Source organism: Thunnus maccoyii, chromosome 9, assembly GCF_910596095.1.
Source record: "Thunnus maccoyii chromosome 9, fThuMac1.1, whole genome shotgun sequence".
In the NCBI taxonomy this organism is placed as follows: domain Eukaryota; kingdom Metazoa; phylum Chordata; class Actinopteri; order Scombriformes; family Scombridae; genus Thunnus; species Thunnus maccoyii.
Genome location: NC_056541.1, coordinates 8,151,097 through 8,166,214, shown reverse-complemented (window position 1 = coordinate 8,166,214; position 15,118 = coordinate 8,151,097). Strand labels below are relative to the sequence as shown.

The 15,118-nt window shown below is 39.0% G+C and overlaps 2 protein-coding genes across 2 annotated transcripts; one reads left to right on the top strand and one right to left on the bottom strand.

The window, feature by feature from the left end:
* Positions 1–179: 179 nt before the first annotated feature.
* rfc5 (replication factor C (activator 1) 5) lies at positions 180–7,245 on the top strand. Its single transcript, XM_042421010.1, has 11 exons — positions 180–356; positions 1,100–1,164; positions 2,155–2,291; positions 2,427–2,506; positions 2,620–2,693; positions 3,327–3,486; positions 4,246–4,327; positions 4,507–4,636; positions 5,394–5,471; positions 6,529–6,583; positions 6,718–7,245. Exons 1-11 carry the CDS (start codon positions 307–309, stop codon positions 6,815–6,817), a joined length of 1,011 nt encoding a protein of 336 aa, XP_042276944.1. The 5' UTR covers positions 180–306; the 3' UTR covers positions 6,818–7,245.
* A 319-nt stretch (positions 7,246–7,564) lies between these two features.
* wsb2 (WD repeat and SOCS box containing 2) lies at positions 7,565–14,152 on the bottom strand. Its single transcript, XM_042421009.1, has 9 exons — positions 13,847–14,152; positions 13,437–13,605; positions 11,756–11,961; positions 11,535–11,666; positions 10,494–10,594; positions 9,264–9,460; positions 8,836–8,925; positions 8,605–8,721; positions 7,565–7,856 (listed from the first exon to the last, which is right to left on the bottom strand). The coding sequence occupies exons 1-9, from the start codon at positions 13,884–13,886 to the stop codon at positions 7,640–7,642; spliced, it is 1,269 nt and encodes a 422-aa protein (XP_042276943.1). The 5' UTR covers positions 13,887–14,152; the 3' UTR covers positions 7,565–7,639.
* Positions 14,153–15,118: the final 966 nt, after the last annotated feature.

Sequence of the window (15,118 nt, the reverse complement as noted above, 5' to 3'; positions counted from 1 at the left end):
GCATGTACTGCATTTATGTGTTTATTTATTTATTTCAAACAGTAGGAATTTTTGAGATTTTCTTTCTTTCACTTGTGCATTTTTTTTATGCCACACAGTATTTTTACAGTGGACAGTCATGTCACGGAGACCCCGCCCATAGATGCCGTCGATGTGATCCCATTGGTTTTACGTCATGACGTTTGACGCACGTTTTTGGTGTGCAGCGCGCCAAACACGGCTACTTACTAACAGCAAACGTAGAGTGGAGTTGCTGTAAAAGTATCCATTAGTTTAGAGCTAAGTTCACAGTTAACAGGAGGATACATGGCTTCTACCAGTAAAGCACCGCTGCAGCAGGCCGTAAATTTACCATGGTGAGTGCAATGTCTTTTTATCTTTAATTGATAGGTAGTGCTAGCCAGCTAACCTGGCAAGTATGTGGAGTCAAGCTAGCAGCTAACGTTAGCAGCTGAATGTTGATTTCTGTCCTCCGACATGCGTTTTTGTTGTTTTCAAATAAGTATTTCTCACACATGTTAAATAAACACTTAATCTGGAGCTATGCCAGCTGCTCTTTAATTCGGCATACACAACAGCTAACAGAAATGTCATTTCCCCACTAAGCATCGTTTAGTTGCCACTTGATCACATAACTTTCTCGTCGGAAATGCTGCTGCGTTCACCGTGAGACGGTTATGAAAATGAAAATTTGTTTGGATATACTGATGCTTGGTGGAATATATATATATATATATATATATATATATATATATATATATATATATATATAGTTGCCGAATTGGAAAGTGGTACCACAAGATTTGAAGTCTTTAACTTTACTCAGAGTTTATGGTGCATCTAATTTCATTAATAAGCAAGATGTGTGTAATTCTACATATTTTATATGGAGTTTGTATCGTTTTTTTTCCACCAAAAAAAGTGTGTCTTTCGTGACTAATAAGTTGATCATCAGAAATGTTGCTGGATTGTTGTATAGTGTGAAGTGTTGTGTCTTGATTGTGCCCATGTTTACAATAACTTCTCCAAACGTCGTAGTCGAAAATAATTTTATTAATAATTCCTACTGAAGATTATTTATTTCTGTCTTGTATTCCAGGGTTGAAAAATACAGACCACAGAAGCTTGATGACCTGATCTCACACAAAGATATTCTAACCACTAGTAAGTATGTGGACTGTTACAGTAAATACACAGTCAAGCCTCAGCACAACAAGGTTCAACAGTTGTTTACACTTTAATAAAACAGCTGCTTCATTGTTTTCATGTTTTGCCACATTTGTAACTTCAAGAAAATAGTATATAAACATGATTTCTTTTACTATGAGTTCTACTACTATATAGTTACTATATAGTTACTATAGAGTATTTCTATAGTTTTCTCTTCTTTCACTGCTGCCACTTCAATTTTCTCAAATTCTGTATATTGACTCGAATGTGAGCTTCAGTCTCATGACAGTAATATTTACAAGACTCTCTAAAGTAAGGCTGCAGCTAATGATTATTTTCATTATTAATTAATCTGTCTATAATTTTCTTGATTTCTCTATAAAATGTAAGAAAATGGTCAATCACTATTTCCCAAAGCCCAAGGCAACATCCTCAAATATCCTCTTTTGTCTCGTCAGACAGTCCACAACCCAAAGATATAAAATTTATTACAGAAGAATAAAGACATCAGCAAATAGTCATATTTTAGAAGCTGGAACGGTTAGTCAATCATAAAAATAGTTGGCAATTAGTTTTCTGTCGATCGACTAATCATTACTGCTCTACTCTAAAAGATGATCGTTGGCATGTTAGTTAAATTGCAGGTGTGTATGTTCCAAATTTCTTTTGATTTTCAGTTTTTTATGTTAGTTTTTTATGTTTTTTTTGTATTTTTGACACTGGCCCGATAGCTCATGTTTATTTTCCCAACATAGCTCGCACTAGTCCAAGACCAGTAGACAACTATTACTAAAAACACAGCTTTCTAACTCTCAGTCTGTGGTTCCATCATGTTTTAACTCACATTGCACCTCTCTACTACTAAACTTGAAGATTACATGCAGTGTGAAAAGGAACTCCTCATATTTCATACACTTAACATTTCTTTCCTTGTTTGTTTTTCCTTGTTTGTTTTTTTCCCTCAACTGTTCCTCGTCTCTCCAGTCCAGAAGTTTATCACTGAGGACAGACTTCCTCATCTCTTGTTCTACGGCCCCCCTGGAACGGGCAAAACTTCCACCATTCTCGCCTGCGCCAAGCAGCTGTACAAAGACAAACAGTTCAACTCCATGGTGTTGGAGGTACGTCTCAACTGTACATCATAAGCCTTTAGTTTAGGGTGAAGTTAAGACTTTAACTTCTCTTTGCACCTGTTATTTTTAGTTGTTCATGGAAGAGACCTTGTTGATTAATATTTTACTAACTTTATTTTCTAGCTAAACGCTTCAGATGACAGAGGTATTGATGTCGTAAGAGGCCCCATTCTGAGTTTTGCCAGTACCAGAACCATCTTCAAGTAAGACTGATCCCCAGCGATAATACTTTATTCAGAAATTAAGTTTTGACAGTAACTGGAAGGGAATCATTTCAACCGCTCGCCCTGTTTCCTCTGTCTCTCTTGTCCTCCAGGAAGGGCTTCAAGTTAGTGATACTGGACGAGGCGGATGCCATGACCCAGGACGCCCAGAATGCATTGCGGAGAGGTAAGCCATCTGTTCGGCCGGGCGTCACCTGCTGAGAGTCACACGGCTCGCTGAGCAGCCAGACGATTTGGCTGTTGCTGAATTACAGATTACAGAGAGTGCTTGTTACACCCTAATATTCATTTCTTAAAAAGCCAACAGCTTTCTGAAGGTGAGCAAAGAGCTAATTAGATTCTAGATGTTGATTGAAATTTGTATTACATCTCTTTTTCATATTTTGGTCCACTTATAAAGTTATATGTGTGTTTTTAAACAGTGTTAATCTAGTAATATTTATGAATTTTAATACAAACATAAAATAACACAATAAAAAGAAAACATTAAACAAAATTACATTTATCATGGTGTAGTTACTTGTAAAATGTTGTCAAATTCGTCCCATATTTTTGTCAGAGAGGAAAAAAAAGGTTAATATTATAGAAGATTAAATTGCATGCGTTGTGAACTGTGATGTTTAAATTCAGCTAATCCAGAGACATCAGTCACAGAATATTAATTGGAAGCAGATTGGTTGAGGCCTGCACAATTTTTTGTTTTATATTATGTAGATGTGAGAGAGATTATCAGCCAACATACTGCTCTCTTACAGTGATTTCTAACTCTCATCCGTCTCTCTCTCTCTCTTTGATTCAGTGATCGAGAAGTTCACAGAAAACACTCGGTTCTGTTTGATCTGCAACTACCTGTCTAAGATCATCCCGGCCCTGCAGTCACGTTGCACCAGGTTTCGCTTCGGCCCGTTATCCCCGGACCAGATGATCCCTCGTCTGGAGCACGTAATCCAGCAGGAGAGGTGTGTCTTTGTGTGTGAGGGCAACGTGTGAGTGATGGAGGTGTTTTCTCCATGTATATGAAAAAACCCCCAAACATCTGAGGTAGAAGGAATTTAAAGGAGTTTAAAGAGCTGTGCTTTGTTTTAATTATGTCACTAAATCATTACCAGTTACTCCAAAAACACTGGCAGCATTCATCGACTTTTACACTATTTATGCCACTAGTTCGGGTTCACAGGAAAAGTGCAGTTTTTTACAGCGTATGGGGGAATTTTTTCTCAGCACAAAACAAAAATAAGATTCTTGTCTATGTTGGACGGGTTGCATCAAACATGAGGGTTTTTCTGCTGTGACGGGAAAATGGGGCTAAAATTTGATTAGTAATAAAATAAAACAGAGAGTGTGAGTTGGATCAATTAGCTTGATCATGATTCAATTTTTTATGGCATTTATATAAAGGAAAGGTGAGTTATACACATTATACAAGACAATAGTAGTGAAACGTTTCCCCGCTGTGCAAATTATACAAGAAGAAACAGATTATCTATCAATGTATAACTTACATTACTTAGAAAAAGAGGAAATGATAGAAAAACAGATAAAAACACACAAACAACAATAAAAACTTGCAGTGCATTATGGTTAAATAAGGTACATGTGACAAACTTAATTGTTGAAACTGAATATGAAAACATTCAAGTGAGGCAGCGTACAGTGTTTTGTTGGTGTTGTTGTTTTTTTTTTTTTTTTTTAAGAGTGTGTCTTTTTTTTTCTGGCAGTGTTGACGTAACTCCAGACGGAATGAAAGCCATTGTGACTTTATCATCAGGCGATATGAGAAGATCACTCAACATACTGCAGGTAAGACTCGAGGCCGATCATCCTCACCGCGTCCTTAAGCTTCTCTTCAGCCTAAAGTCTTACAGCGCTCGATTCATATCGTGCACTAAAAGAGCTGAAAAAGTCATTCATGTCATTAAAAAAAAAAAAAAAGCATCATCCAGCCGGTAGACTTTACTAACTGCAGCCTGTGATTTCAGAGCACCAGTATGGCGTACGAGAAGGTCACCGAGGACACAGTGTACACCTGCACAGGTCACCCCCTCCGCTCCGATATAGCCAACATCCTCGACTGGTCCCTCAACAAAGACTTCACCTCCGCGTACAACCGTATCCTTCACCAAATAACTCAGTCATGAAGCTTTACAGTAGATGATGTTGCATATAACCTCCAAGTTATCTTCCATGTCCTGAAATGTGAATGTGTTCGCATAATTCTGCCCAATTTTAGTGGCAGTTCTTTGTTCTTAAGTTTCTGTCAGCTGATGATGTGAATTGTAGCTAAATGAGCATTAAATGTTCAAGGTAATAACTTCATTTTAAAGAAGACTATTACTACTATATGACATTCGAATGGCTCTTAATGCAGCAAATTACAAATTTACAGACTATTATTATCTATACTATACAAGTTTTGGATGATTGACGTAGCTATTATTGATATTTTTTCATAAAAACAATGTATGAAATGATATGTATTAGTGAATGTTACAGAGTTTGTTGTTTAGCTGTCCGGCTGGTTGACTCAGTGCTCTCATAGCGTCATTCACTTTACTCTACCTGCTCAGCACCAAACAACAAACCGACACAGTTAGTGACTAGCAGGTGAACATAGTGCAGTATTTAGCTACTAAAGAGCAAGATATTTCCCTGGAGTTGTTGACAGACCAAAAGCAGACCTACAGAAGATAATGTAAGTCCCGATATCAGTTTAGAGGTGATATGTCAGTGTTGTGTTCACGACGTGTTTCTGCTGCCCTCAAGTGGCCAAAAAAATCAGTTAATACAGGTTTAAAATTAAAGACCAAACACCTGTGAATCCCAGTCCAGATGTAATTTGTGTAACTTCTTAACAGCTCTATCACAGAGATCCTTGAGCTGAAGACTTTGAAAGGTTTGGCCCTGCATGATATCCTCACTGAAGTTCATCTGCTTATACACAGAGGTAAGACCACTGTCGAGCTGGTGACCACCGATTAAATAAAAGGTTTTTACTTAAACTTTTGTTTAGTTGCTTCTAGAAACTCATCATATAAGTCTTAGCTGTGGCAGGTGTAGTCTGTACTGGTAGATGAAGTCCCACTGCTCTTGAAGGAGGGTTCAGATATTTAAGATCTCTGCAACTTTAAAGTCATGCCTCACTGTTGAATAGTGTTATGGAATTTTCCATCTTTAGGGGTTACTGGTTTGAGTGACATTTGGTCATAACTGAGCCTTGAGATCAGGCTGTAATTCTTAATCTCTCCTCGAGACTTCAGCTGTCTGTGGTGTTTTGGTGAAACCTCTCTGATAAAGAGTATATCAGCGTTGCTGTGGTAAGCCGAGGCCAGAGAGGACTCTTCTAGACAACACAGATAGGTGCGCTTCTCTGCAGAGGCAACAGATCCACTCGTGCGCAAAGGGAAAACGCACGATCCATAACGAGCACACTACTGCTCCCGTGGTCAGTCCCAGACCACCAGTTTAAGATCCTGCTCAGTAATTTAGAAGCTGAGCAGATTTATTTACTTCTCTAGTTTAATCATTGTTTTCACCTCATTTACTTCCTCATGTGTTCCTCATGACATCATGAGAGATGGCTGTGTCTGATCTGTTGTTTTAATACCTACATGCAATCGCTCTCTGCTGCCTCAAGATAGCAATGCGCCAACAATGCACCTGACCACACCTTACTTTTAGACCAACACGCCCATGGGTGCAAGTACCATTGCTATTTTAACAACGTGGGCGCTGGACAGGAAAATGACACCTGCGTCAGTCTTAAAATAGCTTAGCGCCGCTCTGCGCCGGGTGTAAGATATAGGGCCCCATGACTCCGACTTTCAGAAGACAGAATGGAGAGAGAGACAGCATCCGAGTTACAACAACTTGGATGTTCGCTGTTTACGATTCTCCGTCATCAAGTAGCCTCCTGTGTGCTTCTCTCCACTGAAGTGTTGACCATCGCTCAGAAATATCAACAACAAGTAGCAATTGAATAATTTCTGTTTTTCCTCTTCTAGTTGACTTTCCCCCAGATATTCGGATGGGTCTGCTCATCAAGCTAGCTGACATCGAGTAAGTGAGAACACTGTTGCTTCTTCATTTAAATGTTAAGACTGTAAAGACTATTAATCAGTTTCATAAAAGGCCTCAAGATGTTGAAATGTAGTGTTTGCACTCATCATAACAAACATGTGTCTCCTCCTCAGACACAGACTCGCCTCAGGAACCAATGAGAAGATCCAGCTGAGCTCAATGGTCGCAGCTTTCCAGGCAACCAGAGACCTGGTGGTCAGCGAGGCGTCCTAGATACCCCACGACAAACTTTTTTTAATTGGTGGTAACCATCACTTCTGTTTATGCTAGAATACAAAACAAGTGGATGATAGCATTACAATCACCTGTTTGTTTAAGAAGAAAACAGACTTCAGGTGTGTGCTGCATGTTACCCACCACTGCTCCACAGTTTGATTGTACGGATCGGCAGATGTCTTGGACACACATGCTAGCGTCTATCTGAGTCACTCAAATCTGCATAAAACTGAGAACAAGGTTGTTTGTAACTCTAGTACCTGAAAAGATCCATCGTTTGGCACTTAAAATACGGACTTGGAAAACTGTAAATTCTGTGTTGGATCAACTCACTTCCATAGATTCATCCATCATATGTAAGAATACTTCTGAGACATGTACAATGTGTTTGAAGCTGTTTAATAAAACTATTTCCTATGTATCCAGTCTTGGTATTAACATGTGTGGTTTCAGTAGTAGTGCATGTGGTCATAGTTGCTCTATGATGATAAAACACAGGAATTAGAAATGCATATACATTTGATATTTACACAATAAATTAACAGTATAAAATTGCGACATTCAGGTCAAGTAAGCATGTGAACGTTGAATTTATGCATCATCTTACAGTAGTAGTGCAATAAATGAAGTCCTTAGTGTAGAAATGTTACATCTAAGTAGATTAGGAGATGCTTCTTGTGCTAAAATCAAGCTTTGAAAGCATCTCATGTTCAGCAAACAAAAATATGCCTCTTTTTTTTTTTCTTTTTAATTATGAGACGGTGTATAACAATCACTCGCTGTAAATGTCAGTGGTCGCGTCGTATTAAATGTTCCTATTTAACTTTGCCACTCCTCATCGTCCGAGGAGGAGCAGCAGGTCTTGAGGCGGTCGGGGATGTTGCGGTAAGTGAGGTACTCCAGGATCCTCTTGGGAAGAGGCAGAGGCTCCATCTGGTGCGTGGAGACCGAGTGGCGCAGGATGGATCGGCACAGGTGGCACAGGCTGGGTACCGTCCTGGGAACCTTCCAGAACCTCACATGGCCGTCTCTTGTTCTGCCAGAAGAGAGAAACTTTGGTTATGATGCAGTTATACGGAGGCCAACAGGGCTTCATGCACTGCAGCTTAAGAAATACACTATAATGTAGTTGTATGCAGATGTAAGAACATTTCTAATTTATTAATGTAGTTTTTGTCAACAATTCTAACTTTATGAAGATGTATTTTATATTACTGCAACTGTGTGCTACTTTATTGTCATTCATACTTCTGGATGCACACAAGAGGAGTTATAATTGTGGATAAATATATTGAGAAATCATTTATTCATATACTGCATATGAGCTAAATATGGGGGTTAAAATTAAGTGTTACCTGACATCTTAGCAGTAAATGAAATATTGCAAAGAAAACAGTCCAAACCAAAATTTACACAAGTTCAAGGTTTTGCATTAAGGATTGAAATGTAACATCTTCAAATCTCTTGTTTTGTCTCACCAGCCGGTCAAAAAAATGAAAATATAACGATATGAAACCAAAAAAAGCAGCGACTGGTCACATTTGAACCAGCAAATGTTTGACAACAGCTTTCATACTCAATTAATTTATCAAATTATGATTATTACTTAGCTGTAGATTTATGTTTTGTTGAAACTATCAGAGTTTGGAGCGTGCGTTTCATTTGGATGGTGGACGGAGAAGTGGGTTATTCAAAAGGAGCAAGCTGCAAACTTAAAAAGCCATCTCTAAAGTCTATTGGAAGTCAATGGAGTAAAGTTAGGATAAATGTATGAGCATCTTTACCCGGTGGCGACCACTCCGCCTTGTGGATGGTAGTTGCAGCAGAGTCCGTTAGAGTCTCTGTCCGCCTTCGTCTGCATCACCATCCCTTTCTTTCCCGGCTCCCAGATCCGAAGAGCTCTGCAGACACAACACATCGGTCTAAAATCAGTTCATCCACCATGAAAAACAATTACATGATTGTGTGATTTTTTTAAAAAGGGATTCAGAAGATGGATCTGATAAACCGCTCACCTGTCGTCGGTCACGACTGCCAAATGCAAGCCGTTGGGAGAGAACTGTAGCGCTGAGATTTGGTTTTGCCCGTAATCTTCAAAGTAGTCTCTGTGTCAACATTACAGACAAACAGCGAATAATGTAAAGATAAGGATCGAGGAACAGGTTTCACAAGACACTTGGACAAACCTTCAGACAAAGCAACAGATGTAAACAGTGATAGTGACACTCAGTGAGTCTGATTTATAGCTTCAACTTTAAGCAGTTAACTGCGTCCTGGAGTTAACTGCTTAAAGTTGCTGCCAATATGAAGTAAACTGACATCTGTGCTCGAGATATGACGGTCAAGATGTTTCTCATTTAACAAACACACAGTAGATTTAGGCTCAGACACCGTTACCGTCTCCTATATTACACTAATTGACTATAACAGAGTGAAAACTTACACCAGAGTGGCCAGTTTCTCCGCAGTGTAAGGGTCCCAGAGGTCGATCCACCAGCTCGAGCCGCTGAAGGCAGCGGTGGCGAGCAACGCCCCGTCGGGAGAGAAGTCGCAGGAAGACAAAAGGTACAAGGTCTTATGGGTCCCTCCTGTAAGGTTCCTGATGAATATGTAGGAGCGCAGACTCCACAGACACACCATCTGATGAAGATAAAATCATGGAAGGATTAATGAGTCTTTAATCCTTGCTGTAAGGATTAATTTTTGTATTTGGAATAGTGATGTAAATGTGTTTAGTCGAGGCTTTGAATCAAGATGCCCTATGGAAATGAACTCAGACGTTGTAATGCTAGAAAATATTTTTTTCTCAGAAACATTGCACTGACTCAGTGAATGTCAACAGGACGGGCTGAAACACGCAGTGGACTGTTTAAAAATGTGATTGTGATCTTAAAGTCTGGTGTTACACAACTGTTCAGTGCTTTTTCTCTGCACATGAGAAAGTGTGGAATGAAACAGTTTGACAGGAGTGGGAAGAGCTCCCTGGTGCTCCAGACAAGAGAACAAAGAATTCAACTGCTAAACTTTTTCTCTCAGTCTTACAACAAGCAAACACAGGAGTAAATGTAGATAACTAGATCCAGAAATACTTGAGTGTGACAAACTCTGCACTGGACCTTCACTTTCATCCTCGCCTGCTAAAAACAAATACAATCTCTCTATCAGTCACCACAGGATATGTTGCTCTAATGACCAGATAAACAGGTTTGTGGTCAGAAGCTAAATTCTTGTTGAAGAAGAAGAAACTTTATGCAGGATTATGTTAAAAAAAAAAAGAGAGAAAGAAAAAAAAACACAGTTGTGCAACACTAAACAGTGTCTCATTTCTGAAGTGAAATGCTAAATATTTGCTCTTTTGCCAAATGTGACGCTTGTGACAATTTAAGTTACTGGTGGGAAAATCTTACAGAGAAGACAGAGAACTGGGGTGTTCTTAAATTCACTGATTCGACACGGACATGATGCAGAGAATTAAAGGAGGATATAAAGGCAGCTTTGTTCTGTCAGGACGATATCTGACAATTTGGAGATTTAGGACATTTAGAAGTTTTGTAGTTTTGTCAATAAATACATAAAAACAACACATGCACCAAACATATCGACTTAATAACGTCCTTCAGCGTCTACGGTGATGCAAATGCTTGTCTTATTACAACGTCCGATAATAACTCACTCTGTCAAACCTGCCGACAGATGCAATCATGCTGCAGTCCGACGACACGCTGCAGCAGCTGATCCAGTCTTTATGGCCCGAAAGCACCTGCACCTTTTTACCTACAACAGACAGAAAACAACTGAACTGGACTGAATGACAGAGACCACAAAACATCAAACCTTTTTACATAACCAGTTTTTGAAGAAGTGGTGGCGAATGTGACTCCCACATGAGTAAATATGAACATCTGTTTGCTTTAACTTTTTTTACTTTTGAACAGAAGGTTTAGTTTAGGTGAACTGATCGGTGATAAAATGCATATCATAAACCTTTAGATTGATTTCAAACATTCCAGACAGCCACTGATTTCAGCCGGTACTTATAAATTATGAAAATCAGTTTGTCGAGCTTTGAAACGTGCTTAGTAGTGCTTCATGGGAAACATTTCACACTTTGAGCAGAAGCGGTTCAATGTCGGTGTGTTCAAGGATGCTCCGACATGTGACGGTTCGGTCATGAGCGATGCTGTCAGCAGGCCAAGAAGAAGCACAAACATGTAAACTCCATGACATGTTAGATCTTTCCACATGGCTTCAACACATCGACATGGAAAGGGTGATTAAAAACAGTCTAAAAATTATGTTATTTTGACAAAAACGGTTTTTGTTTGTTTCTGGGATCGATTACCAGCTGATTCTGACACCATACTGGCATTAACTGAAGACAAATAACAACATAATGTGCAGTTAAAGGGCAAAACATGCAACTAAGGGTTAAATAAACAAATATCAAACAAATATCTAATATTATAATGGCCGTCTAATTATCTCCACCCTGAATGTCAATAAGCTCCATTTCCTTTTGCATCGTGTGAAAAGTAAACACTAAAATCATATCAGCACGGATTGTCTGTGAACATCGTTTGAAGTTTTGTTATCACGAGGGGACACGAAAACACCACACCTCTGTAAACCTGATTATCTTCTAAAGCGTTTAGTTGCTAAAGACGTGGTTCTCATGGACTTCACATCAGTTTATTTATTGAAACGATGCACACACCTTTCTGAGTCAGGTCCCAAATCCTCAAGGTCTTATCCCGAGAAGATGATATGAGTGTGAGCGTCCCGTTCTGAGGGAAGACCAGGTCCCTCACTACGCCTTCGTGGCCGTGGAGATCAAACACAGCCTCACCTGAACGTGTATAAAAAGATAATTAATCTTCACATCTGAAAACAGTATAAACAGGTAACGTCCTCGCCAAGCAGAAACAAAGACCTCACCTGTTAACACGTTCCAGATTTTGATCACCCCGTTCTCCAAGCCTGTGGCCAGAAGCAGACTCTTGTTCCATTTGGATGGTGTTTTAACTCGGTGGGTTGAGGGTGCGGCTGATTTTGGAGGTCTGGGTCCGAACGCGAGACCCCACACTGGGTGACCACAACTGAAGCTCTTGTCTCCTCGGTCGGTGTCTCCGTTCTGATTATCTCTGCGGGAGGAGAAGAACGTCAGATTATCCAGATACCATAAAAGCACACATGTAGGTGATGTAAAGCTGAGGATAGTAAGTGATGCTGCCTTCAAGTGCTGTTGGAAATGTTATAATCAGAATACATCAGGGAAAGTAAGAATTGTTTTACCTGATATGGTGCTAATAACAATCATCTGGCAAACTGTCACTGGTCAGTTAAAGTATTTTGTATTATTGCCTCTGCAACCGCCATACAACTTGTTTTTCCAACTTTCTCGCCATCATATTGGCCTGGGGAGGTGAGTAAACAGTAGGGTTCAGTATCGACTGAAATGTGTCCGTAGCACAGAATATAAGAAAGTTCTCAAATTGGCATCAAATGCTTGTTCAGATTCATCGGCTCGTTCACTTATTTGGTCAGAAAAACAAGAGTTAAGACGTGTTTATATTCCTCAAAATAATGTTCTGAAAAGGTATTATCTTATACTGGTGCATAAGCTGAGGTATTGTATTAGCAAGAATAGTGAACATTTTCAAACACCACCCAGCAAACACAGGGAGCTGAAAAGCAGAGTAAATCTATCAACAGCACCTGAACTCTATTTTTGGTATTTCAGGAAATTCAGGAACTGTGGTTAAAGGCATAGCTACCAACTTTACACTCCTGGGACGTTTAGGGTTGGCTGTTTTAAGAGGAAAAAATTTAGAGAATTCAGGACAGACAAATGGCCAGAATTAAATCATGAAATGTTATTTTATTCTGGATGGTTTTTTTTTTTACAATCACAGTAGTTTATTTAGTCAAGCAATTTTATTTTTTGCACTATTTACAGTTTAATTTCATGCAGCCACTTTTCATCACAGTCTTTGTCATGTCTCTTCAGTTTGAGTGAGCAGACCATGAATCACTGAATTTTATTGTTATGAGAGCTGCAACAATTAGTCAATTAATCGATTAGTCAATTGAACGAAAATTAACTGGCTAAAACTATTTTGATAATCAGTTAACTGTTTCAGTCACTCTTCCAGCAAATATTTCTAAACTGAGGGTTTCTAAGGTGATATCTTAAGGATTTAGACTGTTAGTCTGACAAATCAAGCAGACTGAAGAAGTCATGGTGGGGCTCTGAGAAACTATATTTTAGCATTTCATCGACTAAACAATTAACTGATTAAGAAAAAAACAATCATTGGCAGATTAATAGATAATTAAATTAATTGGTAGTTGCAGCCCTAATAATTATGATTACTTATTTCATTATCTGTTTTTTTAATTATGTAAAGTAAAAGGAATAATGTATGTTTTTTTTTTTTGTTTTTTTTTAAATTTTTACTTTTAGTTAATATTGGCCTTCATGTAATTGAATCAAGCATACATTTTATGGTTTATTCTCTCCCCATGTGGCCCCTGTCTCTCCACTGAAGCCAGGATTTTCGAGGGACACCTGAATGCATCACGTGTGGATTTAAATGGACAGGTAAAGTATACGTACTCTGAGTCGAGAGGCCAGGCGACCACCCAGACGATCCCGTGTCCCATCGACCAGGCGAACCAGGCTCCGTCCGGGGAGAAGTCCACGCTCCACGTCTCACATCCCGCGCGGCCCTCTAGGGACGGAGGTCTCCTGGTCTTCAGCTCCAGGATGAGAGCCGGGTCGGACGCTGGAAGGGGACGGGAAAGGCAACATAAAAAATCAACGGTGTACAGATTCATCCTTCACCTACACTGACCCTCCCTCCCCTCCTCCTCCTCCTCCTCCTCCTCCCTCGGCCTCCCCTATGCTCCGGAGGGTTTAACGTTTCCTCCACAGTCCGCTGCCTAGTAACGAAGCGTTGCGATGACAACACCGACCGAGCTCGCGTACATATATACATATACCATTCACAAAAACACGTCACTTACATGTATGTTGTAGCTCCGCGTTGTTTTCCGTGGAGCACATCTTCGCCTTTTTCACATTCTTCGCTTTACCTGCGACTTTCTGAGTTTGTCCTCCGTATGTGACTCTTCTCCATTTAAAGAAAACGCAGAAACGAACAAGACGTAGTTTACCGTCCTGTCACTTGTGTGTAACCTTTGCTGTCTATCTGTCTGTGATGACGCCTGTGATGTTTGCTATGTGGAAAAAATATGTGAGCTGCAAACAAAATGTTCCGCTGATTTCCTGCTGTCTGACTCACTCTGTCATTGGCTGCAACGTTGCCCAACGTGGTCACGTTTTCTTTAATTACGTAACCTTACAGAGCTAAGCCACACCCCCCCTCAATAAATGAATATACATCAACGAATCCCTCCGGTGAAATTATTAGTGTTGACTCACTAATATGACACGTGTTTTATGTATGATGGAACAAGAGGGGTCAGAAATGAAATGACAGAAAATTAAATTTAATTCTAAATTAAATTTTTCAGGTCTAGTTAGGAACATAACCTTTCTTTCAAAGATTCAAAATATGTCAAGATGAACTACAGGAACATTTTTATTTTTTTATTTTTATTTTTTTACGAAACAGTCACAAATAAAAAAAAATTATGCCCTCTCCGAATGTATTTTAATAATTTGAGAATTTAAACTGTCAGTGTTGTTTGTGTCTTGATGTTTTAATGAACTAGAAGATAATTTGTTCACTAAAAAGTCCCATTAACATTTTATCTCATAATTATTATATAATTAATAAAATATTAATTAATTATATTTAAAAATCTAGTATATTTCCATTTTATGGCTCAGTGAGGCAAATAAAGTGTATTAAATGACTCACAAAACATTATATTAAATGACTCACTGTTATTAGGCACACATTTCGCACACAAGTCCAGTTCAATGTACTTTACAAAAGTAAAAGCTTCCTGAATCATAAAAGTCCGCCATGATGGATTTTTTTTTTTTTTTGCCAATTTGCATAATTTGAAAAACAGTAATGTGACATCTACTTTTTTGGATTTTAACTCAATCAACACCAAATTTGGTATACAGCACTGTGAGACTAAGATGCACAATTCTACTATAAATGAGCAAGATTGATCAAAAAACATGGCCGCCATCAACCAAAATATCTTCACAATGGGCGGGGCTTAGAGAATATTGGCCATAACTCATTAACTATTTGTCGAATCACCATAAATCTTGGTACATAATGTCAGTCCGTAATTGGGAATAAGTCTACCAAAGCG